Genomic DNA, 20,529 nt, shown 5'->3' on the forward strand with positions numbered 1-20,529 from the left:
TCTCAGGTTAAATCTTTGATGACGTGAGGCCTAAGTTAGACCCACCCCCCTCCCAAAAAAGAAACGTCCTCTAGCGTCTGACAAGAGTCTATCTCAACCCGGACTTGTCAACCTTTACCATTCAAAAGGCCGTTTTCCCCCTCAGACCACCCAACTTCAGAGCAGGTGTCTATCTCCAGCGGTCAACGGGCAATCAGGTGGGGTACACCCTAGACAGAGAGCCAGTCCATCGCAGGGCAACACAGAGACACACAGGACAAACAACCATGCACACACACACACCTAAGGACAATTTGGACAAACCAATTAACCTAACAGTCATGTTTTTGGACTGTGGGAGGAAGCCGGAGTACCTGGAGAGAACCCACGCATGCTCAGGGAGAACATGCAAACTCCATGCAGAAAGATCCCAGGCTGGGAATCGAACCCAGGACCTTCTTGCTACAAGGCAACAGCTCTAACCACTGCGCAGCCCTAGACTGAAGTTATGTAGGAAAATGCAATAAACAGACCAAACTGATACATAACATGTTTAACATGAGGTGTCTGAATCGTGTATAATATATATATAATGTATATATACATACACATACAGGGTTTCCCCCAGCGCTTTATAAACCAGGCTTTGCTTGACCACCCGCCAGGCAAAGCATCATGCCCCGCCCCCCGCTCTCACGGAGCGCTGCGGGATATATATATCTATATATAGATATTTATAGATATATATATATATCTATATCTATAAATATTATAATCTGTATGAGGGACTCGACACACGGGAGGCGATCTGCGCCAGCGGCAGAGCCGTCTACGCGTTCTGTTCCAAGGCGAAATCGAAACTTCCGTTTTCATTGGCTGTGTCAGGTTGGAGGGAATTAAGGTTATTTAAGTGGTTCAGAGTTAATAAAGTGGTAGATATGATGTTTCACAAAGTGCTGCTAGAGTTATGTGAAATCTTACTTCAGATTTTACTATATAAAACAATAATAATCAACTTCTTCATGTTTGCCTGGAGATGTATGGAGCATCCTGTCCGCTTATTGGTCAGTGAATGAAACCCCCGTTGATTGGTCCTCGTCTGAGCGATAGCGATGAAAAGTTGAAAATATTTCAACTTTCTGGGATCGCGTCACTGGGTCGCCAGTGCACGACACGTGCACGAGCGCAAAATTTCACACGCACGTTTTTCGCGTTTCGCTTAGTAGGAGGAAGACCCGCGATTATCGCTTTACCGCGCATGTCTCACTGAAAATGAATGGAGGAGAGGCGATGTCGCCTCCTGTGTGTCAAGCCCATAATAGAGGGATTTATATTTCTGTGGTGGAAACAATACCCATTGCACACTACTGCCAATTAGTGGTCAGTGTTTGAATTGCACCAAAAGAAAAGGAAAAACACTAAATGTTTGCATTAAGTTCTTCCAAAAAATCGATACACAGCTTTAAATATCGATGTAATGTCACAGCAAAAAATATTCCAATATATTGCTATATCGATATTTTCGTACATCCCTAGTTAATGACAAATTATTTTTGAGAAAAATCTGTTGAAGACACTTAGGGCCAGAAGAAATCGTCTGAGAAAGTTCAGAAGTGTAGGATTATAATCAGGGTTCAGTTTTTTTCTCAGTTTAAATTTTGAAATCAGTTTTTTTTTTTTGAGGAGGCGAGTAAATATGTAAAAATCTGAGGTTTGTAATAAAAAGTTTTGTTTTAAAATTTTTCTTTTGAAGAGATATTAATATTTTAGAACCATGATATACAAAAAAAAAAGCCATGTTGAAACATTACCGGTCCTTTCATGTCATTCTGTTGTGGAACCTCAACTTATTAAATGGCAAACACAAAAGCTGCTCAAACCTGCATTATTATCAAATCTAAATTTCCTCAGCGCTGCAAACCCCTGATCTAATTCAGTGGATCCCTTCCTGGACCGAACTTTTTTCAGTTGATGCATTTATGTAATCCTCACCTTGTTTTTATGCATACTTTACTGTTACATGTTGAGTAATTAATACTTTTACGCTTTGACAGCGTAGTGCACTTTTTAGTCCCTGTACTTAATAGACGCATGAACCGAACTGAAGAAGTACTGAACTAAATGCAAAATAATCAAATATTGCTGTTTAGATGAGTTTATCTTAACCCTCAGGCGTCTTTAGGGACAGAAATGACTGAATTTGGTGGTGAACAGTGAAAATCATAAATTTGACTACTGTTCTCCAAAATGAAAGCCTAATATCACAGAAAGCACAATTATTTGTTGCAGATGTTACCGAATCAAAACTGGTTTGAATGGAAACCAATGGGACGCTTTTGTCCGCTAAGATCAATCTGTAGCGACACAAGAACTATCGATGCAAAACTTTTAAATGTTGTCTATTTCATAGCAACCAAGACTGATTTATAATAAATACACCAGACTGAAAAAGTTGTTTTTTATGGAAAATAACTCTGTGTGTGTGTGTGTGTGTGTGTGTGTGTGTGTGTGTGTGTGTGTGTGTGTGTGTGTGTGTGTTTCATAAAATACAGAAATTACTGAGTAATCAAACTGGCATTTGATGGGTGATAATCCTCAAAATGATGGAAGTTTTTATATGTTTGAGCAGATATGAAGCTATTTAACAGATCTATGAAAAAAGCAAATAAATAATATTAATGTATACATTTTTGTAGCCGTTTTTACCAGCGGACATCCTCTGAAGACTCAAGCGTATAGTAAATGAAAGCCTGAGGGTTAAAACCCTAAAGGACAGTATGCACAATCTGTCTTGTGGAAATTAAAGAGCAAGTCCCCCCCCCAATCAACTTTTTTTTCCTGATAAACTATATAAATGCGTGTCTAATCGTGCTGCAGACAAGTGTAGTCAACAGTTTTGTACTGTAGTTGTTAAAATTTTAATTTTCTGCCTAAAACTGTCGGTGTTGTTCCGTTGTCAGGTAAAAACTCTGCACTGCATTTGAATTTAAATCTGCCATCGCTATTGGCTAAGAGGTACCCTTGAACGTGAGCCATATGATGTCACAATGTCGTTGTGAGCCTGTGTGTGTGTGTGTGTGTGTGTGTGTGTGTGTGTGTGTGTGTGTGTGTGTGTGTGTGTGTGTGTGTGTGTGTGTATTTGTTAGCGCCCCGCCCTCTCGGTCTGCTAGGCAACAGCATTTGTTGCATTTTTCAAACAGGAAGTGGGAGTGGAGTTATACTCTGGTAGGGGTAACTTGCTCTTTAAAGTGTTAAAAACGCCATGATGGTGAGCAACGCTTTCTAAAAGCTGAAACATCAGATCTAAGATGGCGGACACATTGTCCACCATAATAAATGCTCATGGTTGTTATTAATTCCCAGCTATGTATTATTTTAGCTCAACATGTGTAAAACTGACCGTTTGTGCTTTGTAAGTGTGCTGTGCTGTTGAGAAGCTGCTGGTCGACACCCCGTTGTTCAAAACCCACAAACCAACTAGAAAGTCTCCAGAAATGATCCACAGCCTCTGAATATTGTTCTCAGCTTTAATAATTTTGGTAACAATTATTAATGTGTGTGCTTAAATGTTTTTATCAGGGCTTCTCTTTCAACATTTCCCATGACGAAGTTATGCTGCGTTAAAGAAAATGTTTTTAACACGTATCAAATTATGTTTACCTGACGATCCCTCTAGATGCCACGGCTCATCAAATAGAGCTTTTCTGATGTCTCCCATCCCCAATAATGAGTCAGGCTGCAGATAGTTTCCTTAGATTTTAATAATAATAATAATAATAAAGAATATTAGCACTTTTTAATTTGTGAAATAAAATAACATTTTATTAATGGAAGCAACAAAAAAAGCAATCAGTGAAGATTGCTAATCTTCAGTTAGTGCTCAACTCAGCAGCCTGGAGAGACAGGACACTCAGGTAAGGTCAAACAAGCAATAAGTGATGTTTTAAACAGATGTTGAGTTTTGTTACCTGGGCCCTGTGTATCTCTGGTCACTCTGGATGGACGTGAGGTCTTCCTTAAACATCCCTTCGTAGATATCTGACTGACGCTTCATGTAACTCCCATCTCTGAGGTAAAAACACACAAATCAGATTCGCCAGGACATTTCTGAAAACCCGTCGTAGGCTTGTCCTCTCTTACCCCAGGCGCTTGCCCATGATGGTCTGCAGGAACTTCCTGGCAGAGATCTGGCCCAACACCTTCCTGTAACTGTTTGTAAAGATGGCATCAGCATGGCGCTCGGAGCTAAAATCAGAAAGTAGATCGGTCCCGTCAGCTTGGGATTCTCAAATCAAATTAGAACGAGGCTAAATTAGAATACAAACAGGTCTCAGTGTTTACATGACTAAAAGTGGATGGAACGTGATGTCGTTTCTACCCATTCATATAAAAATCACAACTTCAGTCAGGATTTTAATTCATCTTTAGAGACAAAAGTAAATGTTAAATGTTGTGTGTTTTAGTCTCCGATTTCAGATAAACCATAATCAGCTGTGCACCACCAGGTGGCAGACTTGCACAGTTTAGCTGCGATAAAAGATACTATTTTATTTGATATGACTTTTAATAACACTAATAAATTTAGTTTACATCAAAAATATATCAGGCCGTTTTGGAACTATAAGAACTGTTGTAAAACTCAGACACTGGGTTTCAGCTCCAACTAGTTAAACAAGGACAAGTCAGCGCTGCTATAAAAGCAGAGAAGAGCTACGAGAGCCTGGATGTCTGGGCTAAATGGTACAGAAACCTATTGCAGAACATAAGAATCATGCAGTGAGTTGCTGGGGTTTGTTTTTGGAGGTGTGTCAAATGTAGCTGTGTGTTTTACCCTTGTTCTGCCACCTTCGGGTCAGTTTAACGTTCAGAAGGCGGATCGTTTTGCATCATTTGGAAGGAAAAACAAAATGAGGGCATGTGTGCAAAGCTGACAGTAACAAAATAATTTTAGTAAAGATATTTTATTTTGTCAGTTCATTGATTTAGCTATAGTTGAGAGTTAAAAGTGACATTCCTCACTCTAACGGATAAGATGACACACTGGAGCCCAGCGTGGTGGTTTGTGTGAGTACACCATCAGCACCTGCCACACGTTTACAGGAAAGCTGCTTCAGCTGTCACCACTTTACAGGAAAAGATTGACAAACACCAAATAAAAAGAACATATTCTGTATACATTTATTGGTCCAGGTGGTCACACTCACCGCAGTTCTGCCCTGTCCCTGAGACGACGTGTGTCTTCCTCCAGTTGGTCTGCTGCGTCTTTTATGGACGATGTCATCAGGATGGACGTATCGGTCTGGCCAAAGCTGAGAAACATAAAACCAACTGAATGTCTTTGTTCTGCATTCAGACTCCCCCGGTTTACCCGGCAGGATTAAATATTCCACTTTTATCAAGTAAGCAAATAAGTTTTATTCTAATTCGGAACATTTGTAATTAGGAATTTCAGATGTTAAAAACTGTCCTTGTCAAATAGCATCGTGCAGCTTGAGTGCATGATGAAGATGCCGTGTCAAAGGAACAATGAAACACGGTGACTAATTCTGGCATCTTGACCCTCCTTTGCATAACAAGTGTCGAGGACACAGCGACGACTGGAGAAGTCAGCGACGAGGGGTTGAAAACATTTTCATCAGCATGCGGTGTCAGGTAATTTACTGAAAAACTAAGAAAAACTTGTTTTGTTTAACTATTTCTAACATTTTATCATATTTTAAGAGCAACAAGGGGTGTAGTTATTCGCTTATAGACATCAGATGTCTAAGAAATATCTCTAGTTAAAAATAAAATCATATTATTACGTATTTTACGTCAGATCCACTAAGCCAGCTTTGATAATCAGTCAAAAAGCATTTCCAAAACTTCCAAATGATTCCCAAAAATCAGTGCCAGATGAAAAAGTGTGAGGACTCACCTAATGGATGGGTAGAGCGGGGAGCCTGACAAAGAAATGACCAGGCAACATAACAGCAACAGCGCGGCTTTCTCCATCATCACAGCCGGTCCCGGAGAAGAGTCGACTAGGAGTAGAAATTACATTCAAAAAACGCTGAAATCACAGTTTCCCACCACCGGCGTCATCGCACAGCAGAAAAAACAAAACAGACCAGAGTTGATGCAGGCAGATGTGTGAGATGGCAACACTTAACTCAGCTCTTAAACACACACACACACACACACACACACACACACACACACACACACACACACACACACACACACACACACACACACACACACACACACACACACACAAGATATGTGCACACATGCAAGTGTGTGTTCACCTAGTTGTGTGTGCTTTGAGGATCCCTGCTGAGCCTCTACTCAGTGCCTTCCACTCTCATCGTCACTGGCAGCCAGCAAATGCAGGAGACACAGGGGCAGTGCTGCTTGTCCCCCCTGCAGCCGTGGTCAGTTTATACTGAACCTGGATTTGCTAGTCACACCCACATCCCACATCATCATCATCATTATCATCATCATCATCATCATCATCATCATCATCATCACCATCACCACCAACCCTCCCCTGAAATGAGCTGTTGGCATGCCCTGTGTCTCTGATAAATTCAAGAGTCAAGCTTTCCTGGTTATCAAGACCATTCCAGAACTGTGACGTCAGTTTTGTACAAAAACATTTTTGACGACGTTTTGCGCCAAAAACAGCAGCAGCTACTTAAAATACAAACAACTTCATAATAATACCAATAATGCAGCTTTGAATCTCATTCCTAAGCAGTTTCAGTCTGGGTCCACCTTCCTGCATCTAATCAACATGACTCCCTCTCAGTAGAGGCTAACGACTCATCGGGGGTAGAGAGGCGGGGTACTCAGAGTAGTTTCGGCTCGTTAAATAACAGACGGCTACAGCTTATAAGCTTGACTCTCAGTTCAATTCAAATTCAAAAATACTTTATTGATCCCAGAGGGAAATTAGATTTATTTTAATTTTTTATTTTTTTTTTATTCCAGTCAGAATAGACAAAGCTCCTCATAAGAGAAGAACAACGTCTTGAAGAAACCAAAGAAGTCCAGTTGAACCCTTTGGATTACTATGACCTGGATGACTGAGAACCTTCACCAGCACTCTGAGATACTGTTACCCCATTTATCTGTGACATTTGTTGACCATACCAATAAAACAGGATGTGTACAATGGGATGCCTTTGCAGCAGCGTTATGAATGGGTTTCCTATGGTTAACTGCTTTGGATGCAAGAAGCACACAGAGACTGAGGAGGTCACCATCTCCTTTAGAGCACATGTCTGCACCAAGCTCAGCCAAGCTGATCATCGGTAATTTTTAAGGTGTCGTTGATTCTGTCCAAGACTTTTGAGAGTACGCTAGCCAGAGCAACGGGCCTCTAGTCCGGTAGAGCTAACACTTCCTTTTTAAACCATCGTTGTTATAAATAAAGCCCCGTTTATCCCAGAGACCCGACAGCAGGAACATCTCCGCCGCTAACACTTGTAGTTCCAGTCTGAGCCTGTCGGTGGCGGTAACGCTCCACAGGGCGACAAACCAACAGCGACAAATGCACCGAAGAAGAAGAAGAATGAGGAGCAGGAGGCAGCGGATGTTTATGGGAGGAGAGCTTGTCTCACGTTTCCTTAATAACTAGAGCTCATTACACATTCAGGAGTTTAGCGGGACCGATTGTGTCACATCAAAGCGACAATTGATCCATTTGTAGTTTTACTGGTCAGATACCACGTTAGCTGCTAGCTAACATGAGGACTTTAAAGACCTTAACGACCTGTTCTCCTCTCATGTGTGCGCTGCTTAGACGTTGTTGTAACTTCTCTAGCACTAGTCCAGAAAAGAAGAGGACATCTGTAACGGACAACTTCAGGACTCGGTTAGCATCTGGTCCAAGTTTCCAGGACTTTGTTAAGAAGGGAGTTTCAGTGGCATTAGGCGGAGCAGACCCAGAGGAACAGGGCTATCTTTCTGCAGACCTGGACATGGGGAGGTCAAGGAAAGGTCAGTGTGTGAGAGCCTCTCACGCTGAAGCTGAAGCTCATCCTTTCACGTGTTGTTGTTTTGCGTCTCTGCAGTGTACTTCGAGACTTACGGGTGCCAAATGAACGTCAGTGACACGCAGATAGCTCAGGCCATCCTGGAGAAGAAAGGCTACCAACGGACAGCTCATCTGAGCCAGGTACAGCCTGATGTGTGTCCTCTTTCTAACCCTCCCTCTGTCCTGTCGAGTGACCCCTCCGGGAAAGGTGACCGGTGAGCAGGATTCATGGTTCATCCCTTGAGGTCCGTGTGGCCGGGGTGAGGTGGTAGGACATTGGGAGGGTTGAGGTACGTAATCCCACCTAGCCTGTTCCACCATGGGCCACCTGCACCAGTTTTAAGACCCGGACTGGTGCTGATGTCCCCAGAAGCCACTAAGGATTCATTTTCTTGGTTTTTGAGCTAAAGCTGATCTAAGATGATCTGATAATGAGATACATTTTTGATCCAAACGCTGAATCTGAAGCTAACCTCAGTGATGTTTTGTTCTTCTCGCAGGCAGATGTTGTTCTGCTGGTGACCTGCTCCATAAGGTCTGATCGTTCACCCTCACGCCATCTTTTATTTGTTAAAACCAGCCTTTTTGTGGCCAGATGAAAGTGACTCAAACGTTTCTCAACAGAGAAAAAGCGGAACAAACAATTTGGAATAGATTACAACAACTCGCAGCCATGAAGAGAAAACGATTAAAGATCCAGTCACCAATGAAGATAGGCATTTTAGGTAAGAAAGTGTGTGTGTGTGTGTGTGTGTTACAGTGAGACCACACTGACGAGTCTCTGCAGGCTGCATGGCAGAGAGGCTGAAGACGGAGCTCCTGGAGCGAGAGAAGCTGGTTGATGTCATCGCTGGTCCAGATTCTTACCGAGACCTCCCTCGCCTTCTAACCGTGGCCGACGGAGGTCACCAAGCCAGCAACGTGCTGCTGTCCCTGGAGGAGACTTACGCCGACATCATGCCCGTCCACCGCGCTCCTCAGAGCCACAGTGCTTTTGTGTAGGTCTTTCATCCTGAGAGTGGACTGCTGGGGAGGTAACACCCCCCCATCGCTTCTGCCTAACGCTGTGTGTTTCTGTTGGCTGGTGGCAGCTCCATCATGCGTGGCTGTGACAACATGTGCAGCTACTGCATTGTTCCTTTCACCAGAGGCAGGGAGAGGAGTCGTCCCGTCAGCTCCATCCTGGAGGAGGTCCGTATGCTCTCCGACCAGGTGAGCCAGCATCTGGACCAGTCAGACACCCACAAGAGTCAAAAGTTGGATCAAATGAAGCAAAAAGGCTCTGAAATGCACAAAATTCTGTCACCTCAGAGAACGATTGTCCAGAGTTATTTTGAAATATTTGAAATTATTTTTATTCTGCTGATTTATTTAGTAGAAAACAAAAAACGTTTAGTTTTAAATGATGTTTGTCTGAAGTTTTAGAGAAAAAATCTCACGAATCACTGAACAGAGATGAATCCATCACGTTTTCATCTACAGCCAGTCAGCCTGATTCAACATGGCTGCAGGTCGGTCAGCAGATGCTGAGCTACGGCTTCAGATGAGATCCTGCAAGATGCAAATCAGCTGAAACTCCCATCAGTCTTCAGGATCTCATCAAAACTCTGTCATCATGCCCTGTACTAGCCCTCATTACAACAGTGTGTGTGTGTGTGTGTGTGTGTGTGTGTGTCAGGGTGTGAAGGAGGTGACGTTGTTAGGCCAGAATGTGAACAGCTACCGGGACGCGTCAGAAGAACAGTTCTGTGGCTCTGACGTGACGAAGCTCAGCCGTGGATTCAACACCGTGTACCGATCCAAACGAGGAGGTCTGCGCTTCTCGGACCTGCTGGACCGAGTTTCCCGTGTTGATCCTGCCATGAGGATCCGATTCACCTCTCCCCATCCCAAGGACTTCCCAGACGAGGTCCGTGAGTCCAGCTTCAAATGTGTGAAGGGATTTTTTGGTCGAGTAGGCAGGCGAGAGGCCGGCCCTTAACGTTGGCCAGTTTAAAAACCTGTCGGTGTCATTTAGTCAGACGTGTTCCTGCTGCAGGAAACAGACCGTCTCAATGCTTCCTGAAAGTTTGGGCTTTATTCTCCCGATTGGGAAGGTGAGAGTAGACGTGAGGACAGCTCTGAGAGCTGTCGTAGAGAAATGGAGCCCGTTCACCACGTTTTCAGGTGAAATCGGGTAAAAACGAACCCAGACCCACGTTCTTTCAGACTAACTTAGACCTCCCACACGGATGAGGCAGACTGAGACGACTCTGGAGCAAAACCGCTCTTATTAAAACTAGATTCAAGTGTTTTTGAGCAACCTGACGTGAAAGCCGGCCCTTTTTTCCCCTCCCTGATAGATTTTCAGGTCATACGATTTACCGACTCTTGCACCCGACGCGGTTCGGTTGGTTTCGTTGCTGATTCCTGCCCACCCGCCTGCTGTTTTCAGGTGTTGCATCTGATCTCCGAGCGGAGGAACATCTGTAAACAGATCCACCTTCCAGCTCAGAGCGGGAGCAACCAGGTCCTCCAAGCCATGCGCCGCGGGTGAGACGTGTAGCCGCAGCAGCCGCGTTTTAGAGCTGCAGGTTGTGTCTAAACCTTGTTTGTCGTGGTGCTCAGCTACTCCAGAGAGGCCTACCTGGATCTCGTGAGCAACATAAAGAGAATCATCCCAGGTGGGAAACAGAAATCACCTCTGAACTCAGCCGACTGGTGCCATGTTGCTCTGATTGCACGTCCAGCGATGTAAAAAAAACCACTGAAGTGTTTGTTTCTGTGTCAGCTGTGAGCCTCAGTAGCGACTTCATCTCCGGATTCTGTGGCGAGACGGAGGACGACCACCAGCAGACCCTCTCCCTCATAAGAGAGGTGGGCTACAACCTGGGCTTCCTGTTTGCCTACAGCATGAGAAAGGTGACCTCCTGTAACCTCTGTGGTCTCTGGAATGAAACCAAACGATGGAGCCCTTAGATCTGCTGTTGTGTGTTGAATGCATTAGAAGACCCACGCCTTCCACCGCCTTCAGGACGACGTTCCGGCTCACGTGAAGCGGCGGCGGCTGGAGGAGTGCATCGACGTGTTCAGAGAGGAAGCTTCAAGGGTCAACGCGGCTCTCGTTGGCAGCTCACAGCTGGTGCTGGTGGAGGGGGTGGGTACAGCGGCGTTTGTCTAGAGCCAGCATGATCTAAACCTCCTAACGGGACACGTCCTGATTAGGATTCTTTGTCTTGTGTAATCCCGAGTCTCAGTCCGGTCCTCGTGATATCGGGCTCTGGCAGACAGAACGTGGCCGTGATTAAGGTCCGTGCTGGTGAGTTTTTAGAGGAGGATCGTTGTTGGGACCGCCGCTGTCTGATCATTCAGCAGTCAAGCATCTTTGGGTTTTCAGATCTAAGTGTTGAACACCAGCTCGTCCCACCTGTGCCTGATACAAGGTGCTGCTTCCTCTCTGCCGGCACACGTGTGCCAGAGATGATGACCTTTGCCTTCATTAACCTCCTTCCAGAACAGCCTGTCCTCCAGTAATCAGAGGCTTCCTGTCTGCTCTGGAGGAAACGTCTCCTCCACTCTGAGCCAGTCTGAAGGCAGGCGAGTTCCTTGTCATCACAGAGATCAGGACCGTCAGCGCCAGCCGGGCGGACCTAAAGACCCGACGGCGTTTCTGAGCTCAGATGACAACAACTTTATGTGGTGATCTGACGCTCTCTGGTCGGTTTAAAGCACACCAACCAGCAGGGAAGAGCTGAGACTTTCATCCTAACGCAGAGAGGAAGATCGTGTTTTTATCGGCCGTCGGCCTCCGTTTCAGTGAAGCGGGGGGGGGGGGGGGGGGGGTTGTTGCATCAGGAGGACCGGATCAGAACCGCCCAACTAACGTTAGAACACTTCATTGTTTATAAAAGGGACGTCAGTCGGATGGCGGTGTGTGTAAACGTGGGTTTTATCAATCGCAGCATGTAAACCCAACAAACAGGAGCACAGCTCTGCATCCTGGCCCACCTTCAGCTCACATGGGGGGGGGGGGGGGGGGGGGGGGGGGCACTCTGCTGCATGAACAGGGCAGAGGGAGAGGTGAATCTAATTATTTCCTTCAGAAATACACAAATAGAAATAGTAATTTTCCGCACGGCTCATTTTACGCGAAAGCAGAAGAGCTGTACCAGTACAGGGTTACTTTAACCTGTTGCTAGGCAACGCTGCTCAAATCTTGGTGTCTGTTTCTATTAAGGAAAGTAAAAGATCGGCCAAAGACCTGTGTGGGAGAACGGATGGCAACGTGAAAGTGATTTTCCCCAAAGAGGATGCTGCGTCGATCCATGCTGGAGACTACGTGCTGGTGGAGGTAGGCGGGGGGGGACACGAACACACACACCCTGTACAGATGTGGACCGTAGCGGTGAGAGTAGCTCAGCCAGGGCTTGTATAAAAACTCCAGAATCAACTGAAGGGTGATGAGCTAAATAAAACCGTCTACTTGGTCCCCTGTTGCTACAACTTCTTCTATTCTGGAGCGTTTGGGAAAGGCATCATCTGGAGAAGAAAAGCTGACTTGCGACCTGTTCCTGAGCCAAACGTAGGGTGATGATGTTTACCATTCTGTTCAGTCTCTGGCTTTTTGTCAGTCTCTGAACCCGTAAAGCCCTGGAGCAAGTGACTCCGCCTCCCTGGCCAACTGGACAGTCGCTGGTGTCACATTTTTACACGAGGAACCAAGCTATCCTATAAATGTGAATTCCCAACCGACCCGAGCTGTTGGTAAAGGGTAGCTGATGATGATGAAGACTGAGCTCCATCAGTCTGGATCTGGGCCAGAGGCTGGTTGACAGCATGTCAGGGGAACCTGCAGGTCTAGACCAGCCCACACTACTAACGCTGACTCTTTCAGTTAAAACTGTTGTAGTGCTTGCCATTCTTCCCCAGTAACCAAAGAGACATTTGACAAAAATATCTTTAAAAACGACTGAAGCTGAAGAGGTTCTGAAAACCAACCGTCGGTACATCAACGAAAACTCCGGAAGATCGTCCTGTTTTCAGTTTGATCAAACAGCACAACGGCACGGATGTTGCCCGTGACATGGATGTTCATTTCTCCACCGTAAGCTGTCTCCAAAGGCGTTTCAGAGAATATGGCAGTACATCCAACCGGCCTCACAACCGCAGACCACGTGTGACCACGCCAGCCCAGGACCTCCACATCCAGCAGGTTCACCTCCAGGATCGCCTGAGACCAGCCACCTGGACAGCTGCATCAGCCACTGTCACAAACCGTCTCAGGGAAGCTCATCTGCCTGCTCATTGTCCTTGTCAGGGTCTGGACCTGACTGCAGTTTGCCATCATAACTGACTTGTGTGGACAAACGCTCACATTCGATGGCGATTGGCACGTTGGAGACGAGTCCCGGTTTCCACTGTTCAGGGCAGATGGCCGACTGCGTGTGTGGCGTCGTGTGGGTGAGCGGTTTGCTGATGAATGTTGTGGAGCGAGTGGCCCTTGGTGACGGTGGGGTTATGGAATGGGCAAGCGTATGTTATGGCCAACGGACACAGGTGCATTTCATGGATGGCATTTTGAATGCACAGAGGTACCGTGCTGAGATCCTGAGGCCCGCTGTTGTGCCGTACATCCATGAACATCACCTCATGTTGCAGCGTGATAACGCACGGCTCCATGTTGCAAGGATCTGTGCACAATTCCTGGAAGCTGCAAACATCCCAGTCCTTGCATGGCCAGCACCCTCACCAGACATGTCACCCGTAGAGCGTGTTTGGGATGCTCTGGATTGGCGTACTCGACCGCGTGTACCAGTGCCGGCCAATGTTCAGCAACTTCTCACAGCTACTGAGGAGGAGTGGACCAACACTCCACAGGCCTCAACCAACAACCCGATCAACTATGTGTGATGAAGATGATGTGTTGCCCTGCATGAGGCAAATGGTGGCCACACCAGATACTGACTGGTTTTCTGCCCCCCCCCCCCCCCCCCCCAAATAAAGCAACACTGTGCACATGTCAGGCTGGATTAATTACATGTACACACATTTTCAGATGTTTGAGTTCAGCTCATGAAAAATGGGAGCAAAAACAAAAGTGTGGCCGACAGACGGTGCTAGTCCACCAGGCGTCTACGTTTTTGTGTCTGTGGGTTAAACCACCAAACGGTTCCCGAGGGATGCCGTGTCTGCCGCTCACCGCCCCCACAGAGGATGGGCAAATGTGGAGTACAAATTTTAAACACACATCAGTGTGTGTGACATCTAATGGGACTTTAACTCTACATCATTGAACACACACTGAATATTGCATAATAAATAATTGTATGTTTCCATGTTTTTTTGAGCACACCATGTAAATATTCACAGGGTAGTTGGAAAAAGTGCACAGGCACCCGTAACGGGTAGTTGTATAATTATTCAATTCAAGTTTATTTATAAAGCGCCAAATCACGACAAGAGTCGTCTCAAGGACCTTCACACAGTAAACATGGTCAGTTCATTAAGCCAATCAGAAAAAAGTTTCCTATATAAGGAACCCAGCAGGTTGCATCGAGTCACTGACTAGTGTCAGAGTCTTTACAGCAATCCTCATACTAAGCAAGCATGCAGCGACAGTGGAGAGGAAAACTCCCTTTTAACAGGAAGAAACCTCCAGAGAATCCTGGCTCAGTATAAGCAGCCATCCTCCATGACTCACTGGGGATGGAGAAGACAGAGCAGATACACACACACACCAAGCAGTGTTTCTATGGTGACATTGTGATTTCTTAGTAAATATTCTATTTGGTGAGAGATAAACTTTTGTATTTAACCTAGTGATTCTATAGTTAAACGGGTAAACTAGTAGTAGCACATCCAACGTCAAGGAAAGTTAATGTTATTATCAGGAGAGGGAGAATGTTTAAGTGGTTAGCAGCAGTGTGCTAGACGATGGCCCCCTCCATGAGGCCACCACAGCTCAGCAGAACATCATTGTAGCTTCTTCTGGGGAGAAAAACACTTAGAGAGAAAATAAAGTTAACAGCTGAAATAGCAGAAAATAATACAGTTAAAGAGCAGATTGTAGAAGAAAGTAGTCGAGTGTGGAAAGTGGTCAGTGTGTCCTCCAGCAGTCTAAAGCCGGGCGTACACTGCGACTTTTTCACTTTTTTGAGCCGATTTTCCAGTCGTGCGAGAAGCCACGACATCGGGGCGAGTTTTGCGCCGAGCGGTCGTGTAGTGTACAGGGGGTTACGAGCACTGCTGGACTGACCATAGGGCATAGCGGGCAATTGCCCGCTGGGCCGACCCTTTCATCTTTTATGGGCCGGTGTCTGTTTTTTTTTTTTTTTTTTTTTTTCCTGGCCTGTAGTTGTTGCGGACAACTTGTCCGCGCCGCCCCACGCGACGCCTCGTAAAAGTTGGTGGATTGGCCAATTGGTAATAATACACTCTGGGCTGGACCAATAGCCAGAGGTCTGATGCACCCGCCAGTTGTTTGTGAATCTCAGTCAACAGACAGACGAGCTTAACAAAATGGAGAACAAAAAACGGAAAGGAGGAGCGGAGAAAATTCGACTAAAAAAGAAACTGGCCCTTCAGGCTGATGCTGGCACATGTGTTAAAATCTCACAGTTGTTTGGTAGTGAAGGTTCAAGTAAAATCAATTTAGGAAGTGATGGAGCCTCAGCCCAGCGACAGGTTGGAGAAGAAAAGAGGGAGGAGGAGGAGAAACCCGAGCCGGTGTTGTGCCATTAATCGACTCGCTGCCAAAAAATGATTAGCCACCGCGGGATCGCGCACGGTGAGGTAATTGCATTTCTAGACAAAATTCCCCAGTATTTCGCCCTAAAACTCGGCATATCTAGCAATATGGACATTCAGAAAGCAAAGATAACCTCTTCCGGTACTTAAACAGATGTTTATCGCGGATATTAGTGTGGCAGTGTTGGTGGCACCCTGCGCGGGAGCACGAGGACATGCTTGTGGAAAGAGGGAGGAAGATGTGACAGTGTGAGCGTCCTGTCACAATGTCCCGATAGATTGTGCGCCCTGGCTACTTGGCCAAGGGGATGTCCCTTTGGCTGAATGGTTAGAGCGTATGACTCTCACCCCAAAGGTCTGGGGATCGAATCCCGCTCGGGCATTGTTTCTTCACCTTGCCACATAAGTTTTTCCAGTTCGGAAGTTGTTTTAAGTGTTGCTATTTGTCTTAAACGTTCACAATGAGGATATATTAATCCTTTTTGCAATATTTGCGATTGAAAGATGGTTTGTGGTAAGAACTGGCTTTCTTTATGTTACAGCCTTGATACTAAAAAAATAAATAAACAATGTAAAATGGCACCCTGTATTGAATGTAAACGTTGTATAAATGTAAATAAACAATTCTCCAGCGATTTAATTTTTTCCCCCTTCCTTTCTTTAGTCCACTTGACATGGAGCCACGGTTAACTAGTTTGGGGCACATTTTTACTTGGAAAAAAAGTATTTAAACTGATCAAGCTTTGGCTTTACAATGACACTGTGTAAGTTGCTAAACATTACGTTGCTCTATTTAAAAGTAACAAGATAAAAGCACTTCAGCACATACAATTAAGATTGTCACTTGCCAAATAGACTACACCCTCCCGTTTACCTATAAGAAACGCCTCAAAATGTCTTTAAATTCTTTATTGATGATTTAATTGTAGATAACTAAAATGGCATTTTACTTGCCAAAAAGTGATTGAATCGCTCAGATTTTCATGGAGGCTAAAATTGACCAAATAAGGGTTTTATGTATTATCTGTTGATGTTACTGTACTCATACTGCCTACTGTATCATCAAAAACACCCCAAAAATGGCACAAAAAAAAAAAAAAGATAATTTCCCTTGCCAAAAATTGATTACAGTGTCCTGGTCACCTGTAAAGGGTTACATTTATTATCTCTTGATGTTATTAGTGCCATCACAGGATGCTGGGTGTCTTCCACATTCATAAACACCTCAAAAATGGCAACAAATGATAATTTCCCTTGCCAAAAATTGATCACAGTGTCCTGGTCACCCATAAAGGCTTAAATTGGCATAAATATGACTTCATTTATTATGATGCTGGGTGTGTTCCACAATCATATTCGAATAAACATGAAAATATTCCGTCCGAATATCTGTTTCTTGTTATAAATATAACAGCTAGAAGGATTTACAGTTAAAATAGGAGAAACATTTCAGGAAACTATTGTCAATTAACCACAGAAATAGGGACGAATAACATCAAGAGATAATAAATAAGGTAATATTTAGGTAAATTTAACCCTTTACACGTGACTCCCCAGCAAGGGTCGTAACACCACTTGCCTCATGCACATAAGTGACCAAAACAAAGCAGCATGGAGACACTCCATCTCCAACCACCTCTCAGGCAGCAGCCTGCATGATCTACACGTCACCAGAATATAAACAACCGCAACACAATAAAAGCAGTGTTATACAAAATGGAAGGCCTGTAGTGTTTATTCTCTTACAGTAACAACTTATCAATTTTTTGGAGGAATTTATTTAAGATTTTTTGGTTTTTATTAATTGTGCAATAGAAAAATAATCGCTAGATTAATCATCTAAATAGTCATTAGAATAGCTGACTATTCGATAAAATAATCGTCAGAATAATCATTTTAAAAATAATCATTTGCCCCCAACCCTACTTTTTTAGAATACCAGGATAGGAAGGATGGTGTAGGTTTACGTTTATTAGATTGATACATAAATACTACCAATAAGAAAGTGTACGTTGGTGTGTGTCAGAAACAGCGTAAGGCTTAATGTCTTTTCCAAAAAAACCAGGTGATGGGCCGGTCTCCAATCAAAATGCCCGGGCTGAATTTTTGTCCCAGTCCAGCCCTGAGCACTCCCGAAGGACAACAGGCAAGACAAAAAAGTCTGACGTGTTGAGTAAAAACTGCTATTTTTAGCACATTTTTAGGGCCGACGTGTTGCTACCAGACGTACAGTGTGAGCAGTCAGGTCGCATGCGAGAACTGGGTCGTGCAGTGTGAGCACACGACTCGAGATCTGCTCTGCGAGGAAGTCGTACAGTTTGAGCTGAAGCTGAACGCTGCGAGTGAAAAAGTCGCACAGTGTACGCCCGGCTTAAGCCTATAGCAGCATAACTACAGAGATAACTCTGGATAACCTAGCCTTTAACATGGAGGCAGGGCAAGGGAGAGCCATCTTTACTGACTTATTATTTCGAATATCTTTGTACTTCTTCCACAAACAGTTATTGAAAAGCGTTATCACATCAGCTGAAGATGAAAGCTCTTGTCTGGGAAGGAAGTGCACAATTATCTGTCATCGTGCTGTGGAATCTGATATGTGGTTAGGACAAGTGCTTTTCATGGTCATGGTCTCACGCACGCATGCACACACACGCACACACACACACACACACACACACACACACACTAGCCATCAATGACTTTCTCTGAATGTCCTGCTTATTTTGTGTTTAAACTTCTCAACCATCTGAACCTTAAATCATGAAGATCAGACGTGACAGCCCTTCGTCGGCTGGCCACAGACACCGTGGGTTTACCTGGAACAGCTCCTGACACCAGGTTAGGGTTCGGCTGCTGTGTCCAACACGTTCCTCCACCTCCGAGCAGTACTGTAATATGCTCCAGCTCCACTGTTGGGGACTAACTGAACACGTGTATTTAGAATACTAAAGATGAGCAACTGCATTCAGTTAGTTACTATTTGAAAACTTGGTATTTAGAATACAGTTACTTTCATGATACCATTGGAATACTTGTTTGTTTTTCCACTGAATAAATACATTTCGGGCAAAGTGTGTCTCTGTGTTGTGTAGGATATCTATCCCATAATGCCCTTAAATAATGCGCCTCTAACCTGACTGTGCATTGCAAGTTTTTGTCTCCCATCGAACAGTTGCCTCCCTGAGGGGAGCTGAGGGACAAAGATGCCTTCAACTGGCAGAAAAGATTTGTTTTCTGGACACGTCATACTTTTTTTGCAGCCCGAACGGAAGTCACTCTTTTTTTTTTTTTCTGAATCTGCTTCCATCTTGGTTTAGTGTGTATTTAAGTCTAATTTATACTTCTTTGTCAGCTCCAGGAGGGAGAGACGCGCACGGACGGAGGCAACTTGCCCTCATACTTCTCCGTCTACTGGGGAGTGTTGCAAAGCAATTCTCCACCAGGACAGCAGAGAGCGTAGCGCTGTTCTGTGGTATCCTGTCATGTATCCGGTCCAAGTTGATGTGTTTATATTGCGTTTTTCTGTATTTAAGAGACTTTTTAACATTTGTCCCTCATCCTCCTCCACCTCTAAACCCACGTTTCCCGTCATTTCTGTCCACAAATAAAACGCTCCTCAGTCCCCAGACATGGGGGGAATAAAACGTTCATATTTTTAGATTTTTCCGCGGTGTACTCAAGCTTCTCCATGTCTGCTGCTAGATATTCTCAGATCTGTATGTTTTTGAGGGCACAATCGCGGAGCTGTAGACGACAGCAGCATCCTGACCAATCACAAGCTTGCGTTCATCGTCTCGACAGATTGATGTTTAGAAAAGAGAGCTCGACTCCGTCCGTCCTTTCGGGCCTGTCAGAGAGCCCTCGAAAGGACAGATAATGGCGTAGCGTGCGTCCATCCCTACGCAGACGGAGAAGTATAAATTAGCCTTTGGGGTCGAGTTGTGATAATTTAATGACTTAATTCCTAACCAATCTGTAGAAATGTACAACACTGCTTTCCTTTTATGAGAGTTCATCATGTGGCTACAAGTAGGTAGAGGATATTTTAGTGATTAATTAACCTTCTCTGTGTTTTTTCAGCTCAAGAATTGGGCCTAAAATCCATCTTTAGTATTTAACTTCAGTAGTTAATAGTTGAATTTTAGGTTATGTACAAAAAACACGACAGTTCTGAGAAGCCTGTCTGTTGTTTGATAAGTTTATTGATCTTGTTTATAAATGTTAAAATCATCAGCATACGGTTAAAGTTTCAACACAATCCTGCACTATTGATGTACAAACTGTACCGCGGTGGTCCCAGAACTGAGCCTTGTGGTACACCCATAGTGTACCACACCTGCACCCTTTGCCACCAAACTGCTTCACCCATAATGCATTGCTGTGTAAACAAAAATAGATTTACTTCAAACGCTAAAACAGACACCTGTCAACTAGTTTTGTTAGTCTGCTATAATCTCCGGGTTGGATGTCCTTTGTGTGTGTGTGTGTGTAGATATTATCAGCCACCTCACAGAGCCTGCGAGGTCGAGCCCTTGGCCACAGCAACCTGGACACACGGACAGCAACCTCTGGCCAGCTTCGTGGATATGTGACCTCAGACAGCACCATGATCAAGGACATCACGGGATGAAGACAAAAAAATCGCTTTATATTCTTTAGTCTGATCAGATTCACCTTTTGAAAAGTTCAATTTAACTTAATTATACTATTGATTCAAAGTATCTAAATGACTTTAATCCCATTTGGATTAAATAAATGTAGAATCTGCTCCCATCACCTGATTCTGACTGATTTTTCCT

At 44.5% G+C, this 20,529-nt stretch overlaps 2 protein-coding genes across 5 annotated transcripts; one reads left to right on the forward strand and one right to left on the reverse strand.

The window, feature by feature from the left end:
- Positions 1–3,734: 3,734 nt before the first annotated feature.
- ghrh (growth hormone releasing hormone) lies at positions 3,735–6,452 on the reverse strand. Of its 3 annotated transcripts, none has more exons than XM_070549772.1 (6): positions 6,270–6,452; positions 5,897–6,002; positions 5,184–5,288; positions 4,120–4,188; positions 3,948–4,046; positions 3,735–3,872 (listed from the first exon to the last, which is right to left on the reverse strand). In XM_070549772.1, the coding sequence occupies exons 2-6, from the start codon at positions 5,974–5,976 to the stop codon at positions 3,860–3,862; spliced, it is 366 nt and encodes a 121-aa protein (XP_070405873.1). In that variant the 5' UTR covers positions 5,977–6,002; positions 6,270–6,452; the 3' UTR covers positions 3,735–3,859. The 3 variants fall into 3 exon arrangements, with proteins under 3 accessions (XP_070405873.1, XP_015815587.3, XP_015815588.3); XM_015960101.3 differs by having other exon boundaries at positions 4,120–4,224; positions 6,270–6,447; XM_015960102.3 differs by lacking the exon at positions 6,270–6,452 and having other exon boundaries at positions 4,120–4,224; positions 5,897–6,220.
- Positions 6,453–7,535: 1,083 nt separating this feature from the next.
- On the forward strand, positions 7,536–20,506 carry cdk5rap1 (CDK5 regulatory subunit associated protein 1). 2 transcript variants are annotated; one of them, XM_015959968.3, is made up of 13 exons: positions 7,536–7,968; positions 8,043–8,146; positions 8,506–8,540; positions 8,630–8,730; positions 8,793–9,003; positions 9,097–9,217; positions 9,684–9,914; positions 10,440–10,537; positions 10,613–10,668; positions 10,776–10,906; positions 10,992–11,141; positions 12,222–12,335; positions 20,223–20,506. In XM_015959968.3, exons 1-13 carry the CDS (start codon positions 7,716–7,718, stop codon positions 20,358–20,360), a joined length of 1,743 nt encoding a protein of 580 aa, XP_015815454.3. In that variant the 5' UTR covers positions 7,536–7,715; the 3' UTR covers positions 20,361–20,506. The 2 variants fall into 2 exon arrangements, with proteins under 2 accessions (XP_015815454.3, XP_054604249.2); XM_054748274.2 differs by having other exon boundaries at positions 10,995–11,141.
- The last annotated feature ends 23 nt before the right edge of the window (positions 20,507–20,529 follow it).

Source organism: Nothobranchius furzeri, chromosome 3 (genome assembly GCF_043380555.1).
Source record: "Nothobranchius furzeri strain GRZ-AD chromosome 3, NfurGRZ-RIMD1, whole genome shotgun sequence".
Classification (NCBI taxonomy): Eukaryota; Metazoa; Chordata; class Actinopteri; order Cyprinodontiformes; family Nothobranchiidae; genus Nothobranchius; species Nothobranchius furzeri.